Genomic DNA, 24,235 nt, shown 5'->3' on the forward strand with positions numbered 1-24,235 from the left:
TTTCCATTACTTATTTTCATTTAAAATTGCAAAAGGAGAGGCCTATTTGCATGTGTTGTTTGCTTAATCTGCTCTGTCAAGGACATTAACAAATGACTCTACTGTATGATATGGGCCACTTATGCAGTAAATCTGCATACAGACTGGTCAGAAAGGAGACTCGAGTCATTTGGTTTGCAATAATTAAATGTTCAGCTCTCTGTAAGTCACCGATAATGACCCCTATCGACATTCACAGAAAACAATTACTACACTCCAACTAAAATGGCTCTGTGGAAAAAAAACCCAAAACATAGCACACAAAGAAACTGCATTTTTCTCTCTAAAAAGACTTAATTTTGAGAATATGTAAAGCCACGCAGAGATCAGATCAATTAAATTAAATAGAACTCTTTTCTTTGCATTAATCAATATGTACATTAATCAAAAGCTGTGTTAGAATGCTTTATTGAAAAGAGGTATAGTTCACATAAAGAAGTGCATTTGAAATACACACATTAGCCTCCATCAATTAATTCTTCACTACTGATTTGCATTCACTGAATAAAATACTGAATCTGAAATATCACCAAAATGACTCATTTTGCCGTGTAGGCTGCTGTATGGAAAAGCATATTAAGAAGCGAGAATCATCCAGTCGTGTCACATGTTTAAAGAATGTGGGTTGTTTTTAAAAGTAGATGTAGTTTGTATAGAGTGTGTATGCTGGGATCAAGGGTATAGATTTTACAGAATTCAGAATAGTGTATATGACTTTAGCTGTGATATCCCATCTCATTTAATTTCCCCTCCATATTTAGGGATCATTTGACCAGCTGGGTATGTTATCACCAACCTCTAAGTGTCCCCAAGAGGTCAAATAATGATATGCTAGAATCTGAAACTTGCCAGCAGTTGGAGCCACACTAAACATTTATCATTCAGCATACTGTTGCATGAGATTAATTTCTATAAATGTTATTTCAACTTTTATTATTGAGTCATATAGCAAAACTTGCAGAAATGTCAAAGGTTCAAAAGTCAGTAGTGGTCAAACTGCTTCAGACGAGTGGAGAACTAATTACAAAAGGTAGCATATCTTTATAGAACATTGATCTGCAGGGCAAATGTGAAATAGTTTGATGAGGTATTCCATCAGTGGCATTTCTGGGATATTTCTATTAATCAATTGCACTATACATCCAACCAAAGTAACTCATAAGTAACTCATAAAACACAATGTTAGTTTCAAAGGTTGCTTACAAGATGAGAGAAAGTTGGTGCCGACCAGGATATTTACAGGTAGAAAAGCTACACATTTCTAAGCTACAGTATATGCTCCAAGTTTCAAGGGATATGAGTTTAATAACCACCTTGAATCAACACAAACATTTTTCTGATGTAGAGAAAGTAATGTGGACCTTAGTTATTAACTTGACAGCCCACTGTAACATGTAAGCCTGGATTACTGATCTGTAATACCAAACCCATTCAAACATCATAATCCGAACATTGTTCTATTTAAATGAGGTCAGAAATCTGAATGCCACATTTGTAAATATAATGCCTGAAACAAGTTACAAAGCATAATGGACGGCTAAGCAGCAAAGCACATTTGTGTGTGTGTCAAAAGCAATACCAAAAGAGAAACCTGTAAGCCTTAAGACTTGGTCCCAAAACAGCTTTTTAACTTTATAGCAACCATTCAAAGATCTGTTCGCAACGCACTTGGCGACATTTTGGACATTGCTGATTTTCCGATAACATCAGCATGTTATCTAAATAAATAGTGTGAGACAAGATTTGCTCAAACTGAAGCAAAAATTTGTCCTTATAGTATAATTAAACAACAACATGTAAGCAGTCAACACAAAACCAACACCTGCTATTGAGAACACACCAAATTTTGATCATGTACTCAATGCATTTGCAAAAAATACAATAAAAACACTAATCTCATTTATAGAATGAAATATATTTGAAGTAACTGAAGAATAAAATAACTTTGCTATGGATGAAAATAAAAACAGACATTTTGTAGTTTGCCTTAAAAGTACATGAAATCACAACTTTTATGTTACAAATTAAACATTGCTTTCAGTAAACAACTTTAGTTGTTTCCAACTTATTCAACAGTATGAAATGCTACCAAATGTACAGATACAATCCTAAAAGGTGCCCTCTGTGACAGAAAAAAGGAGTGGAGTAACAGATGGTAAGCCCCCCACAAAGCCCTGATCTAAACATCAAGGAGTCACAAAGGGATTAGATGAAGAGAACAACCCTAGCCAACTCTACATAGCATGATTGATTCCAGTTTATTTGAAGGAGATCACCAAATGACCATTGGGGATATTTTAATGTATTTAATTTGATAGCATACAATTAAAAATGTATACAGTCTATCCTTTAAAAACATCATTATGGAAGTCCACACCTGTGTTGTGACATATTCAAGTGTCTGCACTAATTGAAACTGATACATATCTGTGAAAAATAATCAATTTCACAGAGTCATGAGTGTGAAGGGATTCCAAATTAGAGCCTGAAGATGATCGGAGTCTTTATTATTCGGCAACATCTGGAAGGTTTGGATTTAACACTTGTTTGTCATTGTTGATGGCAAGGTGATTATGTTAAAATAATGTTGTAGCTGACATGACTGCAATGGTTTATCAGAAACTGAGCAATCAGTTTGTCTTCAAACAAGCATATAAGAAGTTTCATGAAATCCTGCTTTTGTCAGCTTTTCACTTAAATGGATAGCGGTATGATTGGGTGCTTGTCCAGGACACAGTATCTGTCCGGTCTTAAGTAGTGTAAGGTAAATAGTATTTCAAAAGAGCAGAAGAAATCTTATGTTTTTTTAACAATAACAATATTTGTTGTTAATCTGTTGCTAAGAAATGAGTGCGTTTTCTGGTAACTAAGTGCCACAAATGAAAACATCTGATTTTTAATTTTGCAAAATTTACCAACTGTAAATTTCTTATGTCTAAGCAGATAAGCAGTATGTCAAAAGCTCACGTTTTATAAACAATAATATTACTTATTAATTCGGTGTTAAGAGATGGCCGTTTTCTTCTAGTAAACTGCCACGAAGTATAAATCAGATTTTTACTTTTCTGTTTAATGTCTGTTTTATAATATACTCAACACCAAACACAAACAAAAAAATATTTTCACTTTTCTGAAAAACTCACCAACTGTACAGTTCTTGTTAAGTAGTATAAGATTAATAGTATTTCAAAAGAGCAGAGGAAATCTTATGTTTTTTGAACAATAACAATATTTGTTGTTAATCTGTTGCTAAGAGATGAGCGCATTTTCTGGTAACCAAGAGCCACGGAGTAAACATCTGATTTTTAGTTTTGCTAAATTTACCAATAAAAAAAAAAAAAAAAAACATTTTCATTTTTATGAAAAATTCACCAACTGCACAGTTCTTGTTAAGTAGCATAAAATAAATAATATTTCATAAGAGCAAAAGTCTTATGTTTCTTTAAACAATAACAATATTTGTTGTTAATTTGTTGCTAAGAGATGAGCGCATTTTCTATTAACCAAGTTTAACGAAGTAAACATTTGAGTTTTACTTTTGCAAAATTTACTAACTACATTTCTTGTGTCTATGCAGATAAACAGTATTTCAAAAAAGCTTATGTTTTATAAGCAATAATTAATTTCGTGTTAAGAGATGAGTGTTTTTTTTCTGGTAACAAACTACCACGAAGTATAAATCTGCTTTTTACGTTTGTGTTTAATGTCTGTTTTATAATATATTTACCACCAATGACAAAAAAACCAAAAACATTTTCACCTTTCTGCCAAATTCATTAACTGCACTTATTAAATAGTAAGTAGTGTAAGATAAGTAGTATTTCACAAGAGCAGAAGAAATCTTTTTTGAACAATAACAATATTCGTTGTTAATCTGTTGCTAAGAGACGAGCGCGTTTTTCTGGTAACCAACTGCTACAAACTAAACATCTGATTTTCCATACATCCATCCATTTTCTGTACACCCTTGTCCCTACTGGGGTCAGAAGGGGTGCTGGTCCAGCTGGTCCAGAAACGTTTCAGGCGAGAGGCAGGGTACATCTGATTTTTACTTTTGCAAAATTTACCAACTGTAAATTTCTTGTGTCTAAGCAAATAAGCAGTATGTCAAAAGAGCATATGTTTTACAAACAATAATACTACTTGCTATTAATTTGGTGTTAAGAGATGAGCGTTTTTTTTTTCTAGTAACAAACTATCACGAAGTATAAATCAGATTTTTACTTTTGCATTGAATGTCGAATGGCAGCATTTAGGCTAACGTTAGCATTTGGCTAATTTTAGCTTATAGACTAATTTTAACATACTGAATTGAATAATTCAATGTTGCTCAACATGCTTGTGACTCTCCACATGCTATTTAGTACATTGTAGCTTACTTTAGCATTGATGCTAATTTTTAGCATCAGAATGCTGTGTTCTAACCGACGGGCCCAGTTTGGAAGGCCCCGTTTAAATTTCTTCAGAAATTTTCTAGTATTATTATATAATTAACAACACTGTAAAAAAAAAAAAAAACTAGGAAAAGTTGGCAGAACTCAAAATTCTAAGGCAACAAACTTCAGGGCATTTTTAAGTTTAGAACATCAACTTAACTATTTAAGTTTTTCTTTTGAGTCTGCCAAGCTTTGATTCCTACATTTTTGCAACTCGATCAAAATGTATTGACTTAATATTTTAGGCTGTAAGAATTTTGAATCCCAAGTTTTCTAATCCACTTGAATGGACCAGTAACTTACAATTTTGCTGCACTAGTGAAATTACATAATGATAATTGTCATGACATCATTAAAATAATCTTGATAATTACCTTCCATTAGTAAAATGCTTTCTAAAAGAAGACTTTAAAGCCAGAGAAATACTTTCATTAGCATATTGATGGCAGATATTTCTAATACGCAAGTTTTAGAATTTGTCAATGTTCAGAGGTGAACATATCAATAGCTATTAAGCTAAGGTTTGCCATTAAGCACGTCCACCACGTTATTCCTCCCCGAGTAAACTAGAATAGAAAGCCAAATGTCAAGTACCTCAAAAGGTTCTCAATCAAATAAACCTCAGTGATAAATGCAATTCAAAACCATCAACCCGCATTAGCACCCTTGAGCAGAGGCGGAAAATACAGGCAATATGGAAAAAAAAACAGTTTAATGTCAACATTAGTTGAAATCAAAGTGGGGACTAAGTGGACTGTGTTCCTTTATACTGCCAATAAAACTAAACCACACATCAAGGCATGCCTGCGCTCCAACCCCATAATCCACTTACTAGCGGAAGGGGATGATGTTGTAATGGCTCCTTATGACTTGCACTGCTGTCATGTAAGTCCTGAATGGAGAAGGCAAGAAATGGCCTTCCTCAATCTGACAGAGCAGACATTGTATTAGAGCTGAGCTATCAATCTGTCACTTAGTTTGTGGATGTTAGGCATTGAAAATCAGGAAGACAGAAACATCTTCACTATACGTCAGCTACAAGAGAGCAAGAGGAAGTTTGTCTCTCAGAATACATCAAATTTGATCTTTCTACCAGGCTGATTAAGTTTCATATCAGCCTGGTAGAAGGCTGATATGAAATACTGAATTCCTGATTTGGTATTACTGTGATTAATTTCAAGGGTGGCGTCTACGTTTTTTTTGTAAGTGTGCCATCAATAAATTAGATTTTTTTTAATGTTCTGGTGATTTTTGACATTGAACAAAAGTAAAAGTCAAAAGTCTATTTCACACACTTTCCACAAGGTTTCCTGCACTGAAAATAAGAATTAATGAGAGGACTGGCTTACACCATTTGATTCAATTTGGTGCATTTGATTGAAGCTAATACAGCATAAAACCAGACTCTTTGTGGTGATGAGATATTAATGTGAACTGTGTTATGGTTGCACATGTCACTGTGAAAACTGAAAATGGTTGAAAGACATTTACAGATCACGTAATATATTTAAATATATTTAATAAGATTAGGATTCCTATAAACAAATAGGGGCATGCTTTAGCTTGCAGAGTAAGGGCACAATACTTAAAGATCTTTAACAGGTCTAATGAGAAGTAAAGCAGAGGGAATGGGGACTGAAGTAGCGAAGTAAGTTGGAGGAGCAGAAAACAGAAGGTTTAAATTCTGTTTTCTTAAATTCACTTTCTTGAGGGTGATCAAGAAAGTGGTGTGAAAATTAGGAACAGAGAGCAGGTGGTGAGTAGCAAACTTTGAAGAATATAAACCACAGGAGGTAGTTCCGGCTCATATAAAAGGGACAAAAGTTCAAAAGAGAAGAGTCCATGTAGATCTAATTGGTATACTTAAATGAGTGTCATTCTTTGGCCTAGTCCACTGAACTAGTGGTATTTTGATACCTGGTTATACCAATTTCACCCATGAAAATTACTTTGTTCACACTTAAAATGAATATGCAAATTAAACTCATCAAAACTCACTTGGATGTCCCCACAAAATGTTTAAAGAAACAACAAATTCAGTTCCATGAGTCTTTTAAAAGCTGATATAGTATATATATTAGAAATATGTAACTAAATTACATGTGATAATACTTTTAGAGTGGAACATGTTAATGACGCATCATGTTACTTTTAAACAGGAGGTGAGACGACACCAAAGAGGGGAGCAGCAACTGTAAATGAACAAGTAACAGAGATTCTGACAGGAAATCAAAGAGACTCCCCGGACAGTAATGCCTGCCAATGAGAGGTTGCGTTTTTTAAAACATCCATCACAGGTTTGGCTTTTAACTCATCAAATCACCACATCAGGATGCAGATTTTAGCAATTGACTCTCCACATTGTCAACGGAAAGATTTTAGCTGCATTCATTGCTAATGCATTTAGTTGACTTCAGAAACACAGTTACAGAGAGAGAGAGTGCATAATTTTAGAAGACCATGCATTGCCAATATTGTTGGCATATATTGCGATGACAAAAATCAGTCACATTTAATTCCCGATTTGTAGCCAAAAATGGGGTATTTTCCTGGAATGAGTGAAGCTGCTCCATATATCAGATGAATGGGAAAAAAAACGCTCTGCAAGCAGTGCAAGGAAAATATAATGCAAGTAGTTTATCTTGCTCTAAGGATCAATTTGCTTACAAACCAAATGTGTATTAATATATAATGAAAAGTAGAATATCAGTTATAGTTATTCGTGTGAAATAAAACTGATAATTACACTCGCCAAATAAGGGAAAAATGGGCAGAATCACAAACATTTAGATTAGTGAAGTAACAGTAATGGTCTAGTATTAGTCACTCTGCCATTAAGCTGTATTTCCTCCTGGTACATTAGAACTGAGTAATTATGCAGGAATGAATAAAACAGTTGCAGAATATTCTTGTTGCCTTTAGACAAAACTGTTTGGTAACAAAGCTGTCGAACTAAATAAACGACCTTTTTTCCACATTTACATGCTGCACTAATGCAGCATGTAAATGAAGGAAACATTCTTGCTGTCATTTTGATGTTTGCTGTTATCCACTGTAACGTGGGCTAAAACTATAAATGATAATACAATCGTGAACAACAGAATAGCACAGTGGTGTGCTAATTAGACCGATGCCTTACAGCACGATCTCTCATTCAACTTTTGCTTCATATTTCTAGATTTCCATATGACAATTCTTTATTTTTCATTGTATGCTTTTATTTCACTTCCTAATTATACTTTCTTCACAAGTCACAGTATCACATAAACACACACTAGTCTGAGTGCATTTACGTTCTGAATGTGATATTGCTACAAACATTTAAAGTTTCAACTACTAACTTACAGAACAAATCAAAAACTAATTTTTATACTTGTCCACGTGTGACTAATGTATTTGGTTGATGATTCAGCAATACATGATGTTTGCACAAATACTACTAAAAGTTAGAAACGTACGTTAGAATGCCAGGACATTAATAGCACCTGAACTCTGTAAAACTATATGATGTATGGTTTTACATACATCATATACAGTAGTTGATGTATGTGGTTGTTATTAACATTTACAACCACGGTGATTGCGGAATTGTGAAAAGACAGGAAGTCTCGTTCCCTGAAAAAGATGGTGCCCAAAATAATAAGATGGGATGTTTTTCTCCTCACTAGCTGAAAAACAATGAGTTAAATATACACAAACAACTAATTTTAACCATACATGTAACTTCTTCAATTCACTAATAATATTTGAGTATTAAAAAAAAACTATTTCTAATTTTCTTTCCATCAATCCATTGTCTTTGGCTTATCTAAGACTGAATTGGAGGGTCAACAGACCTGGAGCACCTTATATCGCGTTTACTGTAATTTTATCTGTTTTTGGTATTTCTATTTTTGCTGCTGTAACACGTGAATGTTTCTGATGTGGGTTTAATAAAGTACGTCAATCAATCAAATCAAGCAAGTCAAGCAAGTCAATTTCATCCACACCAGACAATGACGGCGGGGAGATTTTTAATGTTGAGGGTCCGATGATACGACTACAAAATCTAGACATTACCTTAGACTTGACAGTTTCGTTCTCCAAGACCAAGTAAATAGAATAAGAATAAATCAAGAGAGCCTTCCTCTGCAAGCAAGATAAAAAACATTCTTTTGTCAAACCCTGGTTCCCTGAATTCTGAGCTATTCCTGAAAAAGCAAGTTGTGAAGTTTGTGATGAATTTGCCTCCGAGCAACAAGTTTGCATTCAATTCCTGATTTTAATCTGTGCAAAGTTTGCAATTTTAACACAGATGTGCTTCTAGTGCTGGTAAACAAATGTGTTTATGTCACTGAAGAACTCCATGAATGTCTTATTTAACCCCATTAACATTTATTGATTAAATGCAATTGGCTCTTGAGATTTGAACCTTTTGTTCCTCAGAGGTGAGAGTAACCACAGTGAGACAGCAGCTTCAATATTAGAAAACATCAAGAGGACAACATTGCTAATTCTCAATAGTTAGGCTTGAAGGGGGTTCTATATATGAAATTAAATTGGTTATAAAAACCAAGAATTGATTTTCCTTTTAGCAGAAAACAAGTCTGGCATCTTTTACATTTTAATAATATTCATGAACAGCCCAAGCAGCATATAACAATCCAGCTCCTACGCAAGTGTGGTTCATTATAATCTTGCTGGTTGTTTTTTTTTTAAAGACCACGGGTGAAATCTCAGCTCAGAGCGGAAATGAACTGATGTTGATGTCACTTTGTGTCAGACTAACTTTTCCTCTGAGTTGTGGCGCTTTGTGTTTCTCTGGCTGATAGTTTGCTCTTGTTTAATTTGTGCAATGCGACTGTAAATAGCAAGGAAATGAAAAATGGCTCTGTTGTGTCAACAATGAACTCAGATAACAAAGCTGATATAAGAGACTCACAAAGAAAAGAAATATTCCAAATGCTGACATTTCAGGGATATTTTTAAATTTAAAGTGATGTTAAAACTACATCATGCAATGTTGTTAATGTAAACAAGTTAGCAGCAGATTATTTTACAAAAGATGATGTAAACATGGATATTTCAAAATCTACATTTTCATTCTTTTCAGTTTATTGTAAATCAACTAGTAGCTCATTAACCTGCTAACTATTGTAATTAACTTTAAAAGTATATAGTCAAACAAAACAGCTTTTTTTTTACAACTCATAAAGTAGATGGTAATTTATCAATTAAATAAAAGTATCAATGACAATATACTTGAATGCTGTCTTTTTCTATATTATTTGTTTATCTTCCTCAAAAAAAAACATGTCTACACCAGATTTAGCAGGACTACATACAAAACCAGTGGACAGAGTCTTCCTTACATCTCAATGGGAAGCTGGTTTGTTTCACTCTGCAGACCACTCATCAGATGCTACTGCTTTACAAGTGGGAAGGGCTACATTGATTGAAGGTTTACACAATCAATGCGATCAATGCAGGGTTTAGAAAGGTTGCAAAGTCAAAATCCTAAGATCTAAGTAGTGTCACAATAACTATTTTCTCTTACAAAATGTGGGTGAACCAACTTAAAGAACCAACATATTTTAGAGTTGTAAATTGTTCTCTTAAGTTTTTTTTTGAAGTGATGTCAGCTTCAGTGATGTTTTTTTTTTTTTTTACATATTTACAGGATAGAGAAAAATAATATACATATCAACATATATGGTAAAGATCAGTTATCAGACATAAGAGCAATATCGATATCAGATATCGATACTGGCCCAAATTTTGATTAATACTAATGTATCACATGGGTCGAAAGACAATGTTGTAGGATTATGTACTTAAACATAAAACCGATTCACAATAGTGAGTGCATTTGTTTGGACCAAGGAGAAATATATAGTGACTTTAGTAAAATATTACTTACAAAAATGATATTCAGTCATGCTCTTAGAAATAATATTAGTACAAGCTAACGAAAACTCAGATAAAGCAAGTAATATAGTTTTTGTTTCTCTAAAAGACTGTATGACTTTGATTTCTTTTGTAAATCTGCTATCCCGGTATTACCAGGGTTTTTGCTGGAAAAAACCCCCCACAAAGTAAACTCTTCCTGTTTCTTTTGTATCCACAAGGAAAACTAGAGTACAGAACTAAAGTGTAAGCTGATCATCTTTGAAAACCCTGTCACAGAAAATCGGAGTAATTACTTAACTGATGTACGTAAGGCGTCACAAGGCAAGTTGCACATTTCAGCAATTAGAAGAATCAAAGTGCTTTACACGATGCATGTAATCCATCTGCTCCCAGGTCATTTAATAGACATCTAGAAGTAGAAAACTTGAGCTACAGTATATCTTCAGTTGGAGCTGATTCTACAAACCTAAGCTTGTTTGGTTTTCATCATATCTTTCAAACTGAATATCAAGATAGAATACAGGAATCATGTGCATTAATACATTGCAGGTCTACCAGGAAAAAAAAATGACAAGAGAAAATCTCCCACATGTTTATTGGACTTGCTATTGTAGCCACAAGTATCACTTAAATGTATCTATTTTTTGTTTCATAGTGTAGATGCAGCTTTTGACCATAAATGAACATTTAAAAAGAACAGCAGCAACAGGTACTCCATTCCTTCATCTAGTAAGTTTTCGCACTTAGATAACTACATTTCAGCTCGTCTTTCACTATGTTGCTGCCACAAAACAACATGATTTTATGGCCTCCAAGGAAAAAAAACAATAGAGCTAAAACAGAGTCGGGGGGGCTGGAAGGACACGTCAAATCTAGCCTGAAGCTTAAAAATATTAGGCAATCATATAATGTAATTGACTCGGTTTGAATGCCTCCATACTTTATGTGCTGATTGGATTGATCCATTGAGACCCTGCAGCAAAACAGCAGCTGATTAAAATTTGTAAATTAAAAAGGGAGAAATGTGCACAGCAGAGATACAATGCAGTTTATGAGTCTCAGTAGATAAACCAATCATGCTGCAGAAGAACACATTGCAGATTAAAATATACAGTTTTTTCGGGGGGGTTTTGTGGTCTCAGTATGAAAAAGTTTTAGGTTTTTTTTTTTTAAATGTACGATTCCTGCAGAGTTTGAGTTAAAGTACACTGTGTGTTTGAACTGTCTCTGTCTCACCTGGTGTTGGTACAGACATACACAAGGTTAGTCATCTATTATTGATGACCGGCTGCAGCTGGTGGAGGACACTGTGGTCACCTTGTTGATGCGACTCTGAGTGGAGAAGTTTTGAACCATGTAAACATCTCAAAGAGGACTCATCCGCAGGAATGCACTGCAGCTTCATTAATTCAAATGAACTAAATGATTATTAACCTAATTCACTGAGTAATATTACAAATTGTCCAAAGTAGTCAATTACAAATGTTTTTCTGGCCCCAGAACTAGACTTCTGTGCAGTCCATTGAACCTAATCTCCCCCTCCCTTCCAAATTTGGCCGGTGACAAGGCTGGCTTGCCTCAGAGTCTTAAAATCCTGGGCATCTGATTCAAGCGATATTTACGAATAGTGTTATGACAGCCAGGATGCCAGATCAGACAGATTGTACAGACCCACTGTATTCCCATTCAAGATCTAGAGATAGTCTCCATGCTTTTAATACTTCATCAGTAAGTTTGGAAGTTTACTCAATGATTTACTGATTGACTGATCCAAGAATGTCGAAATGATGAATAATGTACTGCAATTTTGATAGGGGTTTAAAACATTGTCATGATGATTTTTCTAGTTTGGACATTTTATTCATTTCGACACCTTTGAATATTATACATCAGCCAAAAGAAGTAACTTCAATGTGTCACTTTGGGTTCTGCCAGTCTATGTAAGAGCTTAGCTGAGTTTTTCCCCCCTGTTTTTATTTTCCTTTTTCTTTTTGGTACAGTGCTACTAAAAATGCTCACAGAGACCACATTTCTGTGTTCTGGATCCTGCAAGGTTGTCCAAAATTCAGTAAGTCTGAAAATGTAAAAACAGAGAGCAACATGTTTTTCATTTTATTTCTTTTTTATTTAAACCTATGTTAAATTATACCACAATAGTGGGCCTTATTCTTGGAAATGATGCACCCATATACAGTGAGAAAGTCTAATATCTAGAGGGCTCGTACAGACAGCAATGTGGAAAAAAAAAAAAGAGATGACATGAAGTTCAAGAGATCATGACCTAAGCAAACACCCCTCAGCATCAACAATCACAGAGTAGAGAGTCAATAGAAGTAAATTTATTAGAGTATAGAAATTTTATTAATCTAACTGGTCCAAAAACACTACTGTGATCATAAATGGGCACTTTGTGAAGAATTTGAAGCAGACAACCTGACAGAGAACAGTGAAGGGACGTGAAAATGTAATTGGAATACCCCGACCCTCTTTTCAGGATCTGTGTCCGCTGCTGAAGAAACGAGACCAGAATATTTTCAAAGTCTCTGGACACCCTCTAGTAAACTTTTTGAACTTCTGCCATCAGAAGAACAGTAGTTTCATATAATCAAAAGAGAACTTACTTTCATTTCCATAAGCTGTCAAAATTATAAACTGATAAGATTTGTTTTTTTCTTTCCCATTTTTATGATTTATTCGATATTGCAAGTTGGTTTATAGAGAAAAGACTAACAGATTGACAGAATGATTGATTTGATGAAAATCAACCTGCTTTAGTTACTGTACTGCAGCACAAAGACGTTTTATATAGCGAGAAATTATATGGCTGACATTTTGATGATCTGTCAGTTTGCTTTCCTGAACAAAGGCCCAATTTTATGTTGTGGCAAAGGCATAAAATGGGAAATGTCAGTCCAAAAGCACTGGTTTTGGTTCAAATAGTGACTTGTGTCGCATAGTGATAAAAAAGAAAATACTGTAATCACTTTCCTGGGAAGTCTGTTGCGCAGACTTCCCAGGACCTTTTTCCATATCCACAAGACGCCAAACTAGTGACATGGCTTTAGGATTTATAGGTCAAAGCCTCCAGCTGGGCAGCAGGCTGCAGCGCAGTCTGAGCGGCCCAGTGGTAGCACAGCTTCCATCTGTCCTTACAGTCTGCTTGTATGTCTTTGCATGCTAATCTTTCCCTTATTACACCTTCATCGAAGCACCTTTCTGGAGCCGCCGTCCCCCACAGTGCTTTAGGGGTGACGAATTAGCAGGTAAGGAACCACAAAGACGCCGACTCGAGGGTGATGGGATGTGAAATACAGATAGAGCAGAGAGCAAGAAATGTGACAGCAAATGTGACTACAGCAAAGTGAATGAGATAAGAAGCACTGTGCCTCCTATTCCCACTAAGAAATGTTTTCACTGTCCTTTCTCGTATGTCCAGAAGATGGGCGTTTCTTAGTGCATGTAGAGCATTTAGAGGACAAGACAAGGCCAGTTATTTGTCATTACATCTGAAATTAAATCTAGTTGGAATTAAATTAGGTCTGAAGGTGTTGAAGCGTACCTCCCTGCTTCTGTTAGCAGATGTAGCCGCTGGCAAAAATCTTCCAAAGCTGACTAATCATTTGTGTATGCAGATATTATAAGCTTTCAATGTCTGAAAATATATATCATCCATCACAGCATGATTGTAATGTCTTTGGGCAAGAAAAGGGCACTGAGAGTAGGTGTGGCATATCTTAGATCTAATAAATATACATTTCCTCGGGGCAAGAGGGGGGAAACGGAGAGTTCTAAGGATTCATTTCCTACTCTGCCAAGAGAGCTGATAAGGTCTGATACGGTGGGCGCATGCAAAAATCTACACTCAGCTACTGGATTTTAGTACTTCATAAATTCATGTCCCTCTATAATAATCTCATGTTTCCCTTACATTAAAAAGGTAAAGTTTACATCAATTTCAGTTGTGAAAACTGCCCTTATTTGTCTCCATTTCTGCCTCACAATACTCTGCAGTTCCCTACAGAATGTTGCAGACACTCATCAGAGGAATAAAGTCATTTTATTTGACAATCTTTTAAAACCTAAAATCATATGAAGGCTAGAATTTATTACTAATGTTGTCGAACTTACACAGTTTCAGAATAACTGAAACAAGCTCAAATATATACATGTTCAATAAAATTTGGTAAAATATCTTTCATCAGATACAATATTTTACGACACATCAAAAACAGTGGTGGCATAATTAAAGCAACATATCTGACCCTTCTTCCTACCCAAAACGGAGTTAATATTTGTTTTGGAGTTAATATTTGTTTTGGTATTTGTTTTGTTTTGGTAATATTTGTTTTGTCATCCCTGACAAGACCGGCCTTAAAACAGTTTCAATTATTTTTCCTTAGGGTTCATGTGTGAGCCAATTCAAACGTTTTTTTTACAACATGACTGACAAATAACAACATACTTATGACTGAAAATTAAATTGTTCAATTGCAAAGGCTAAAAAATAATCTGAGTTAATTACATGTATTTGATTTGTTTTAAAAAAGAATAAATATGATGACAAATAGGCATTTTTAAAAGAAAATGTGCATATTGAGATTTCTGAACAATAGGACAAATTAAACAATGGCATACAGAAATGTTTTACAAATTTCTGGGCTTTCTAAAAGTGTTATTCAGGACCCAACATCTTTGTAGTTTTGCAGTTTTATATTCTTGAAGTACTGTACAGTATATATGTCTGTTCCTGGTCAGATCAACCTAAAGTCTCATTTTGCATAGTAAAAACATAAAATTCCAACTTAGATGTCTAATAAAATTCTTATTATCATACTCTTGTGAGCTTCCTGAATAAAAATGTTTACCATCACAGAGATGTGGAGTATGCGCAGCTCTTCTTTCGTGGAATCGTTGGCCGGGTCTTCAGTTGGTTCGGGTAGGTTGACGCTGCCGTCCTGATGGTGGATGTGGAAAAGAAGTGTGCCATTTTCCAACCACTGCTGCCGCCAGCGCACCAGAGGGATGTCCTCTGAGTTCCCAGAGATCTCTAACAATTACAAAACACAATACGCAGCAGATGAGAATCTGTCTGTTGTTGCAATGGTAACTGATCTGCACCAAAACGACAAAAAAAATAACAGTTTTTTTAAGCAAAACAAAATCTGGATTTTTTCTAAGTATCATATTACAGCTCAAAATTCAGAAATGTACAATAATGACTAAGCTTAGACATTAGAACAAGTCCATAAAAGTGTTAAAATAAAGTACTGACAGGATAAAGAGAAATTATTAAAGCTGATAGGTAGCAGTCAATCTGAACGTTTTAAGTATCCAAAGAAATTGTGATAGGAATAATTCTAACTACATTGCAGTTCCTCATACAACGCTGCCCAGAAATGATCAATATGACCAAATTAAAACTGATGCCAGATGGATCTTTCCCAGTTTAGACTGCTTCAGGATTTGGTCTGGAAGTAAAACCACTCTCTCAGGTATAAAAAAAAGAACAAAGGTTAAATCTCAGAGACAAAAATGATTAAATGGAGAGTTTATGGAAGCAGTGGAGCATGAGAAACACAGTGCTTCAGTCAAACCTCGATTCCCCAGACAATACCCTCCACCTCTAGTTTGTTATATTAGTGATGTATGCCAAAAACCACACACAGATTGAAGAAGTAGAAACATTAGGAATGCATGACTGAGTTTTTTGGATGTTTCTTTGTTTTGTACATCAAACTAAAATCATGAAGGATACTTGAAGGCGTGCACCAAAAGACCAAAGACTGAAATCCAGCTGATACTTCCCAGCACTGAGGCTGAGCATACTGCATGTTCAACTAGTTTTGTGCATATTCGAGAATTTGGGGATCACTTACACTCCATCAACCACAACAGGTAGTACACTGTTCATCTGGTGTGAATGGGACATTCATCATTTGCAGAAAAAGTTATTCTGCAGACATTTTTAAACCAATAGAGCCCATGAAATTTAGGATCAGATTTTAATTGTGAGTGATCAAAGGATGCAACACCATCTTTACAAAACTACTAAACTGAAAAAAAAAAACAAGAAATAGGCAGAAAAATACATTATAAGGTGAATAAATAAGTGGAATAAGGAACAAAGCTAAAAACTGTACACTTTTATTTGAAGTGACTATCCATTAAATATTTGGCATCAGTGAACATTAGTGAACACAGACTTTTAGTTTTATTATTGTTGGCTAAATCTAATATTTTCACAACAAAGATCTTAACTCAAGTTAACTTTAATGCTATTACATCATTTATTTTAGACAGTGTGAATATTTGTACTGCTGACAATTTACTGTGGAAACGAGCACCACTCCAAGAGACAGTATCACTGAGTTTATATATAGAGCTGCTAAATAATACATCATATAACAAAGATATCAAAGCAGCATTGATGACCACAGTGGACAGCACAGATAAATGATGAACTGAAGGGCCACAGTGCATTAAAGAACCATCTGCCAGATATCAAAGTCTTTTACATGTTGTAAGAACAGCTGTGGTTCTTCATAATTTCAATCAGGACTGGGTTTGATCAACAGAAAAACAAAAGATATGTGTCCAAAAAGTTGCCAGATATATAGAAGGCGCCACTGGAAAGCTGCAGAAGAGTGTTGATACAAAGTGTGAAAATACCAAAGATCTCCCATGTTGCAAAATCTACAACAAAATGAAAAACCTCAGAATGAGATCTATATATAAACACAGTCTAACCTTATGCCACACAAGACTTTTAAACTGATTACTACCAAGGATCTATAGCTGCAAGCAAGATTTTACTGCTGATCACAAGCTTTTACAGCCCACTGTGAAAAACTTCAGAGGCGAGTAGCACAGCATTTGCAGCTGCACTTTATGGATGCTCAAAGCTCAAAGGCTTGAACATATCCGTTTCATTTAACCTAAAAGGTAAACATACTGTAGTCATTACAGGTCAAGCCTGTTTGTATTTTAGATCTATACTGAATAGATTAATGAACACACCAAACTCACATAACTAGTAATCGAGTGCCTTAGCAAATTTTAAAAACAGACATAAAACCATTTTTTTTCAGATTGGAATTAAAAGCATAACTTGACTATCCCAATTTAGCTATATTGATACCTCAGACATACATTTCACTGGACTAAAATCATGTTACTTTAAGAATGTAATGCTCCAGCAACACATTTCTACACATCTGGTATTGTAGTAAACACAGCCACAAAATATTTTAAACATGATTTCTGGAATGTAGAAAGGCACATATTCTACAGATATTACAGCTGTGCTACTCAGATGTTGTAACAATCTCATGATAATTAATTCAGGTAATATGTGGGATGCAAAATATGTAAACACGTTACATTTGATCATAAAGTACAGAGAAAGAAAAATAATATAGTGACATCACTAAAAATGTCAGTAATTTCAGACCTTTGTCCCAGTGTCGCTTATCCCTCAGGAACGACAGGACATAGTATTGCACAAACGTTTATTTTATTTTGGGGTTTTTTATGTTTGAACTCCTGTAGAACCAATTTTTAGACGCTGCAAAAAAATCTGGGAAGATCAGAACGAGCTCTTTAGCAATTCCTAGTTTTTTGTTGTTTTTTTACTACTGCCCATGTGCCTCATCCTAGCAGTTGTAATTAAGCTGGCATTTTTCCCCAATTTTGTTCTGCATGTCAAATATCACTTCATGTTACTACTTTTGTTGGCAGTGGGAGCATTACCATCCAAATTCTGGCACAAAAAGCATGATAAAATGGTTCTGCAATCATTCATTAAATTTTTTATATTAGCATATAATATCATGTTCAAACTACTGTGTGTAAGTGTAGCAGTATAAAGCTTGTTATGTTGATGTGGACTTTTAATATACAAGCCTGAATGAAAAAAAAAAAGCTTTCCTTCTTCCTTCTGTGATTCCCATTTAAACCGTCTGGCAAACTGAATGCATTCGTTTGTGGATGGTCAACTTATTTTCTCGTCACCATCCATGTAAGCACTTACCTGCCTTAAACTATTTATGATAAAAGCTAATATTAATATTTTGTGCCCGGGCAGTACATGCATACAACTATAATTCAGTGCTTCACCTCACTGTGTGAGCATCAGTCCACTTTGTCAGACAACCCATTAGGCTGATTATTGGCAACAAAAAAAAAAAGGCTGGATAATGGCCAGAACCCTCATACAGATTATAACCTGTTTACAAACAAAAACACTTTGTTTGCTTTCACTAATACAGCGATGCATGTGTGCGTGGATATGTGTGTGTTTAAAATGGCGAGTTTAACAAGATTAGGTCTGACAATAACTGATGACCCAACGGCGCAGTGACGAAGGAGTTCCCTCTGCCTGTAAATAAGATTTAGGAGTCCTGGCTGGTTTTTAACCTAAATGCAAATCATGTGCCTCAATGTGACAGGGCACTTTTTTAAAAAGTGTGCTCGCTCTCCCTCGAGACTAGTTTGCCATGAGAGCTTGAGTAATGAGACCACCATTGTACTGGACTGCATTCAGTGCCACACAGCAGAGAAGAAGGGAAAAAGAAAAGAAAAGAAAAAAGGGATGAAGGCTAAGATGGAAAAGCACAAAAAGGAATAAGAAGAATGGTGGAGGGGAAGGGAAAGAAAACAGGGTGGCCACTTACTGCAATTTAAGTAAATCAAAAGTAATCTGATTACGCCGCATTACTCGTTAACCTCCCCTGAATGTAAATTTGCTGAGCCATTTAGTCTGAAAGAGTTTTATTGCCTATGAAGTTCAATAAAATTACAGTCTTTGACATTTTGAAAGCCTAAACTTTAATCCCGGCATACGGAAATGGACAGTACCTGTGCAGAGGGTGGCAACACTGCACATTTTAAAATAAACAAGGTGGTTGACAAAAATAGCAGAATATATTTCTGATAATTCAGAGTCTCCTTTAAGCAATGAGGGACAGACTTTCAGCATAATATAAATATTTTATATATTTTTTAAAATAATTCTTTAGGGAAAAAAGGATTTCTAGCCATTAGAATGTTTGTATTTACCAAAGGTAATAACTCTAGTTTCTTATTTGGGCTGTAAAATGGTGAAACAGGAAGATCACTCAATGTTCAAGCAATATATTCCCAGAAATAAACATATTTTATACGAATGTTCATAAATGTCAATTATAATACATAATGTATTACACAAAAAACGTTTTAAAGGAGGACATTTCGAGCAGTTATGGTATTAATAAACACATAAATACATAAAACAAAATAGGGCATAAATAATTGTTTTGACTGTGGTAGGAAGAAATCAATATTCAATTTTCCCATTGGTGACGAAAAACACAAGGCTTAAAGTTTAATGCTCTTACCCATATCTACAACTTTTCTATCCCTTTACTTCATATGTTGGTTCTGATGTGTGACACTGGATGCCTGGATTTATTTTTTTATTTTTTATTTTTTTGAAACCATGGAAACAAGGTTTCAATACATCATGAAACCATCACTATAGAAGCAAGTTCATAATACAAGGATATACTATACTGTCAGCATATATCAGCCTTCATATTGGAAATTTTTCAGAAAAGGAAATATGGTTATTTGAATTATGATAATGTAGAAACTCATGAAATGAAAACTGAAGTGCTGAATATCAAAGAGGTGACATTAGTGCAGGAAGCCCAGAGTCCTTTTTGTATATTACAGAAGCATTGAACTGAACAATATGTTTTATACTTACTATAACCAGAAAGATATTAATTAAATTAAATTAATTGATTTGATGGGTTTGTATTCTTTTCTGTACAGATGTTAGTCACAGAGCAATGTGACATGATGTGAAGTTTTTCAAACTTTCTCTAAAAGAAAAAAGAAAACTCCTTCCATTATTATTGGTAGCACATCTTTAAATAAGTCAAGGAAAACAATGCTACCTTTACAGTTTGAAGGATTATAAACACCATCTAAAATCTAAGGCGTAACTAAACCAGATGATATTTCAAATATAAATTTCTTCTTTTTTTTCCCTTCACCCTGCATATGTTGTAGAACTTGCATGGAGTGATTTCGCCTGCATTCTACATTGTAACATAAGTGCATCTTTCCCTACTAACTGAGAGGGCAGATGCACATACTGATTTATGCAGCAAATATTTAATCTCATGCTGAGTTATTTCTCACCCGGGCAAAACCCAGTTTTACCCAGTGTGACAACATGCTGGTTGGGGCCATAATGCATTGTGCTGTGAATTGTAATATCGCCCCATTTATAATCAGCATGTAGTCTTCATCACTACTACATGCTAACAGATAAAAATAAATAAATAAAACAACAACAACAAAGAAACAAAATCAGATATTATATGTAATTTTTCATTTGTAATCACCTGTTCATCTTTGGCTAAATGTTCATTGCTCTACAAAACAAGTCAGATAGATCTGAGGTGACAGCTGCTTAAACTTTCTGCTGGGCAATGCGAGTAAATATTCATCAGTGCAGACAGATCATCATCTCGCATTGCATGTGATTAGGTAAGTTTATCAAGGTGTCACTTCTGTGATATTTCTGTATTACTTGCATAAATCTTGAAACAATTTTGTATTATGTTCAATAAGAAAATGACATTGATTTGAAATATTTTGCTCTTCTTTTTCCTTACAAAAAAGACCGGCTGCTTCAAAGAAACAAACAGAAATTGTCTACAGACAGTTAAAATTTAAAAAGCTCAGGATAACTAGAATGCAAAACAAGCCTGCATGTTGGCTCTATGGCACTCACAAGTTAGATAATGAAGCATATGGGTTAGATTAATGAATGCTTTACATTACCACATTTTATATATATATAGATTATAATTATACATGGAAATAGTGCCTTATTAAAACCTATGGACACACATGGTGACAGGAAACACTAGAAAAGAAAGACTATAGTGCCGATGCCAGTTTTGAATATGAGCATACACAAGCAGCTGAGAATTTAATGTGAAGATATTGACCGAGACGTTCAACACTAATGAGACAGGCAAAGAGATCTGTTTAGGGGAGATCAGGAGCTAAACAACCATCTGAGAGCAGTGCTGTTTTTTGACGCCTGTTTACCCAGTGGGACAGGAGAGAAGTGAGGAAAAGACCATATGGCCGTGAAACCGTGTGCTAGAACTGGGTATTAACAGCACCAGAGAAATGTGTTCTTCCTCTGTGTGTTATGGTGAAGAGTAGCGATGGCCGAAGTCATTCTGTTCGCATCCTCATGCAGTGTCAGAGGAAGCTGGCCTCTCTTACTTCTCGTTTCACTGTGGTATGTTAAAGGGAGGATAATAAAACAGGTGAGTTTGTTAAAACCAAAGCTGAGGAGACCAAGAATGATTGGGTTAAGTAAAAAGCCGACCCACAAAGTAAAGGAAAATGCAGTCGAGATTTGGTTGGAGTTCTATCCAAAATCCAAACCTGCATAAGATCAATATGCAGCAAAATAATAGACAAGTTAGAACTTGATAGAAGTGTTCATATAAGTTAAATGATCCTGGTTCAAATAAATATATTCATATACAGTCCTGATCAATTGTTGCTATGCTTATGATGGTTCCAGTCAATTGTGTATGTTGTCATGGTTTCCGACTGGGTTCAAGTTTACTTTCGTCATCTTCAGTTGTTTGTAAAAAGCTGTTTTTGTATGTAATTTTAAACCTGATAAATTACTGCTAGTTTTTAAACACTAAAATGTGCAGCGCATATGAAGCGTTCTTACAAACACAAAGATAAATGTTGCATATTTTAATATTACCCGTAGACTTTAACTAGTTTACCATTAAACAGCTTTTGATAAGTTGTAAAATAAATAGTATCAAACAGAAATATTAAGCATTACATCCAGCATGTTTGATGTAATGTTTTTAAAGGTTTTTATAAACACTGTTTGTTTTTAAGATTGTACATAAAGCTGGTAGCGTTACTTGAATTTGTTGGCACTACTTTGTAGCATAGAATGCTCATCCACAGTCATTAGCTTCTCCTGTTTCCTGCAAAAAGCTTCCAAACAATTCTTTTGCTTTTTGCCTTTTCAAACTGAAGAGGACCATAGAGAGTCCTTTCAGTACCATGTTTTAAAGTTTTAAAAATTCACTACCAGGTCACCATTTTGATTCTCAGCATTCAATGTTCAGGTGAGGCACTGAAACAGAGAATGGGCCAACAGTTTGTCAGCTGCATTGCCGTGCAAAGTTGTGTGCCAACTTGAAAAGATGAAAATGTCTCAGTTTGTATCAGTTTAAGTACAAATTAAGTTTGTAATTGTGATTATACCAAAATGTTAATTATACTAAAACCTTACTTTATAGAGAGAAGAATCAGTTACAGAGACGAACACAAAATAAGAAGAATTTGTAAGGATGCATGCGTTTAAAGCCCCGAATAGAGGTTTTTTTTTTTGGTTTTTTTTAATAGGAAGCAGTTTTTGTTCTAGTCCAGGCATGGCCAGATCATTTATCTTTTCTTTCAGAATTTTAAAAGCTCTGGCTTTAGGTGAAAGGTGTGAAAAGACAAACACAGGAACAAAAAGCCATCAAAGTAATTCAGACAAACAAATTCTCTCATGTCCCATAGGAACACTTCAGTCCTTGTTTTAAGGTGTTCTTTATTCAGCCTTGCCAATTTTCTACATGAATGAGAATGGAAACCAGAGCAATCAATCAAAGTTGGTCCATTTCCTAACGAGCTTCCCAGTGCGGGACTCTACACATTAACCAAGACAGGCGGCAAATGGTAATTTGTGGTAGCTTGGAAAGTTGTTCTTTTAAAATTTCATGTCGGATGATTATGCATGGGACACAGAGTGTAGGGGACAGGAAGAATAGTCCACTTCAAGGTGAGCCGAGATCACAGGAGGCTCTGCCAGCAGCTGCTGTAAAATACATGGGGTGCTGTTTGATGAGATTCAAAAAGACTGCCCCAACTTGGCTGTGCTCCAGTAGAGAAATGTCACACACCTTGCGGAGTTTCCGCGATTGCGATCACACTGATGAATCCTATTAAAAGAGCGAGGAGGAGCAGATGGAATGGATTGTTGCCAAAGATTGGAGCCTTCAAAACTGTTTCAACATGTTGTTAAGCTGTTTAAATAAAAGGCACTGAGGTGTAATGCATCACCATACAAGGAGGTAAACAAAATAAAGCTGGGAGTGCATACTCTGTTAGCGATTTGTTTGGTTCATTTAAGCTGAATTTACAGAGTGGAATAAGTAGCTGCTTACCTCTGCAAATACATAGTCCACTCATGTGTACAGCTAGAGCTAAAAGGGGGCTGCTTCTGAGAAGACCAATCTGTTATAAATATTAAGTTATTTCACACAGTTCATCTATTTATGATGAACACCTTTGCAGAACAAAAGACACCAAAAGATTCAACTTGATGATGAGGTGAAAATAGGTTTGATTCCAACTTTAAACGTGTTCAATATATGCAGAACTTTGCAAGCAGAGCAAATAAAGAGCACTCACTCATGTTGCTGTGAGTGAGGCTTGCAATTTGGGGGAGGTTAAAGGTGAAAAAAGTGCAGACAGCTGAAGAAGACCAAACCTCAGTGAGAAGGTTTGGGTCAGTTTCTTTTGGGTACGTAGAACTCTGGGTGTTGTTTCAATAATTGGGAGAGTTGCTTCAATCATGTAATTTTACTTTATTCAAAACTAAAGTGCATTACAAAAGACAGTGGGAATATGTCCCTCTCCATGTTTGTAGCTGAAAATAAACAATGTGGTTGAATATGGTCCAGTTTGTTCATTTTCGCCTGTTAATCATCCCCAGTCTGTCTAACACTGTTTTAGGCCAACATTTCTCCTCGGCTCCAGATTTCTCCACCACTCACATG

General features: G+C 35.2%; 1 protein-coding gene across 6 annotated transcripts in view; it reads right to left on the reverse strand.

The window, feature by feature from the left end:
• The window catches only part of astn1 (astrotactin 1), a 342,853-nt gene that overhangs the window by 265,349 nt on the left and 53,269 nt on the right, over positions 1–24,235 (reverse strand). For all 6 annotated transcript variants that reach the window (XM_023335801.1, XM_014476012.2, XM_023335800.1 and 3 more), the window contains exon 2: positions 15,230–15,411. In XM_023335801.1, the coding sequence (XP_023191569.1) occupies positions 15,230–15,411 (182 nt within the window). The remainder of the gene's footprint in view (positions 1–15,229; positions 15,412–24,235) is intronic.

The sequence above is a fragment of the Xiphophorus maculatus genome, chromosome 6 (genome assembly GCF_002775205.1).
Source record: "Xiphophorus maculatus strain JP 163 A chromosome 6, X_maculatus-5.0-male, whole genome shotgun sequence".
Lineage (NCBI taxonomy): Eukaryota > Metazoa > Chordata > Actinopteri > Cyprinodontiformes > Poeciliidae > Xiphophorus > Xiphophorus maculatus.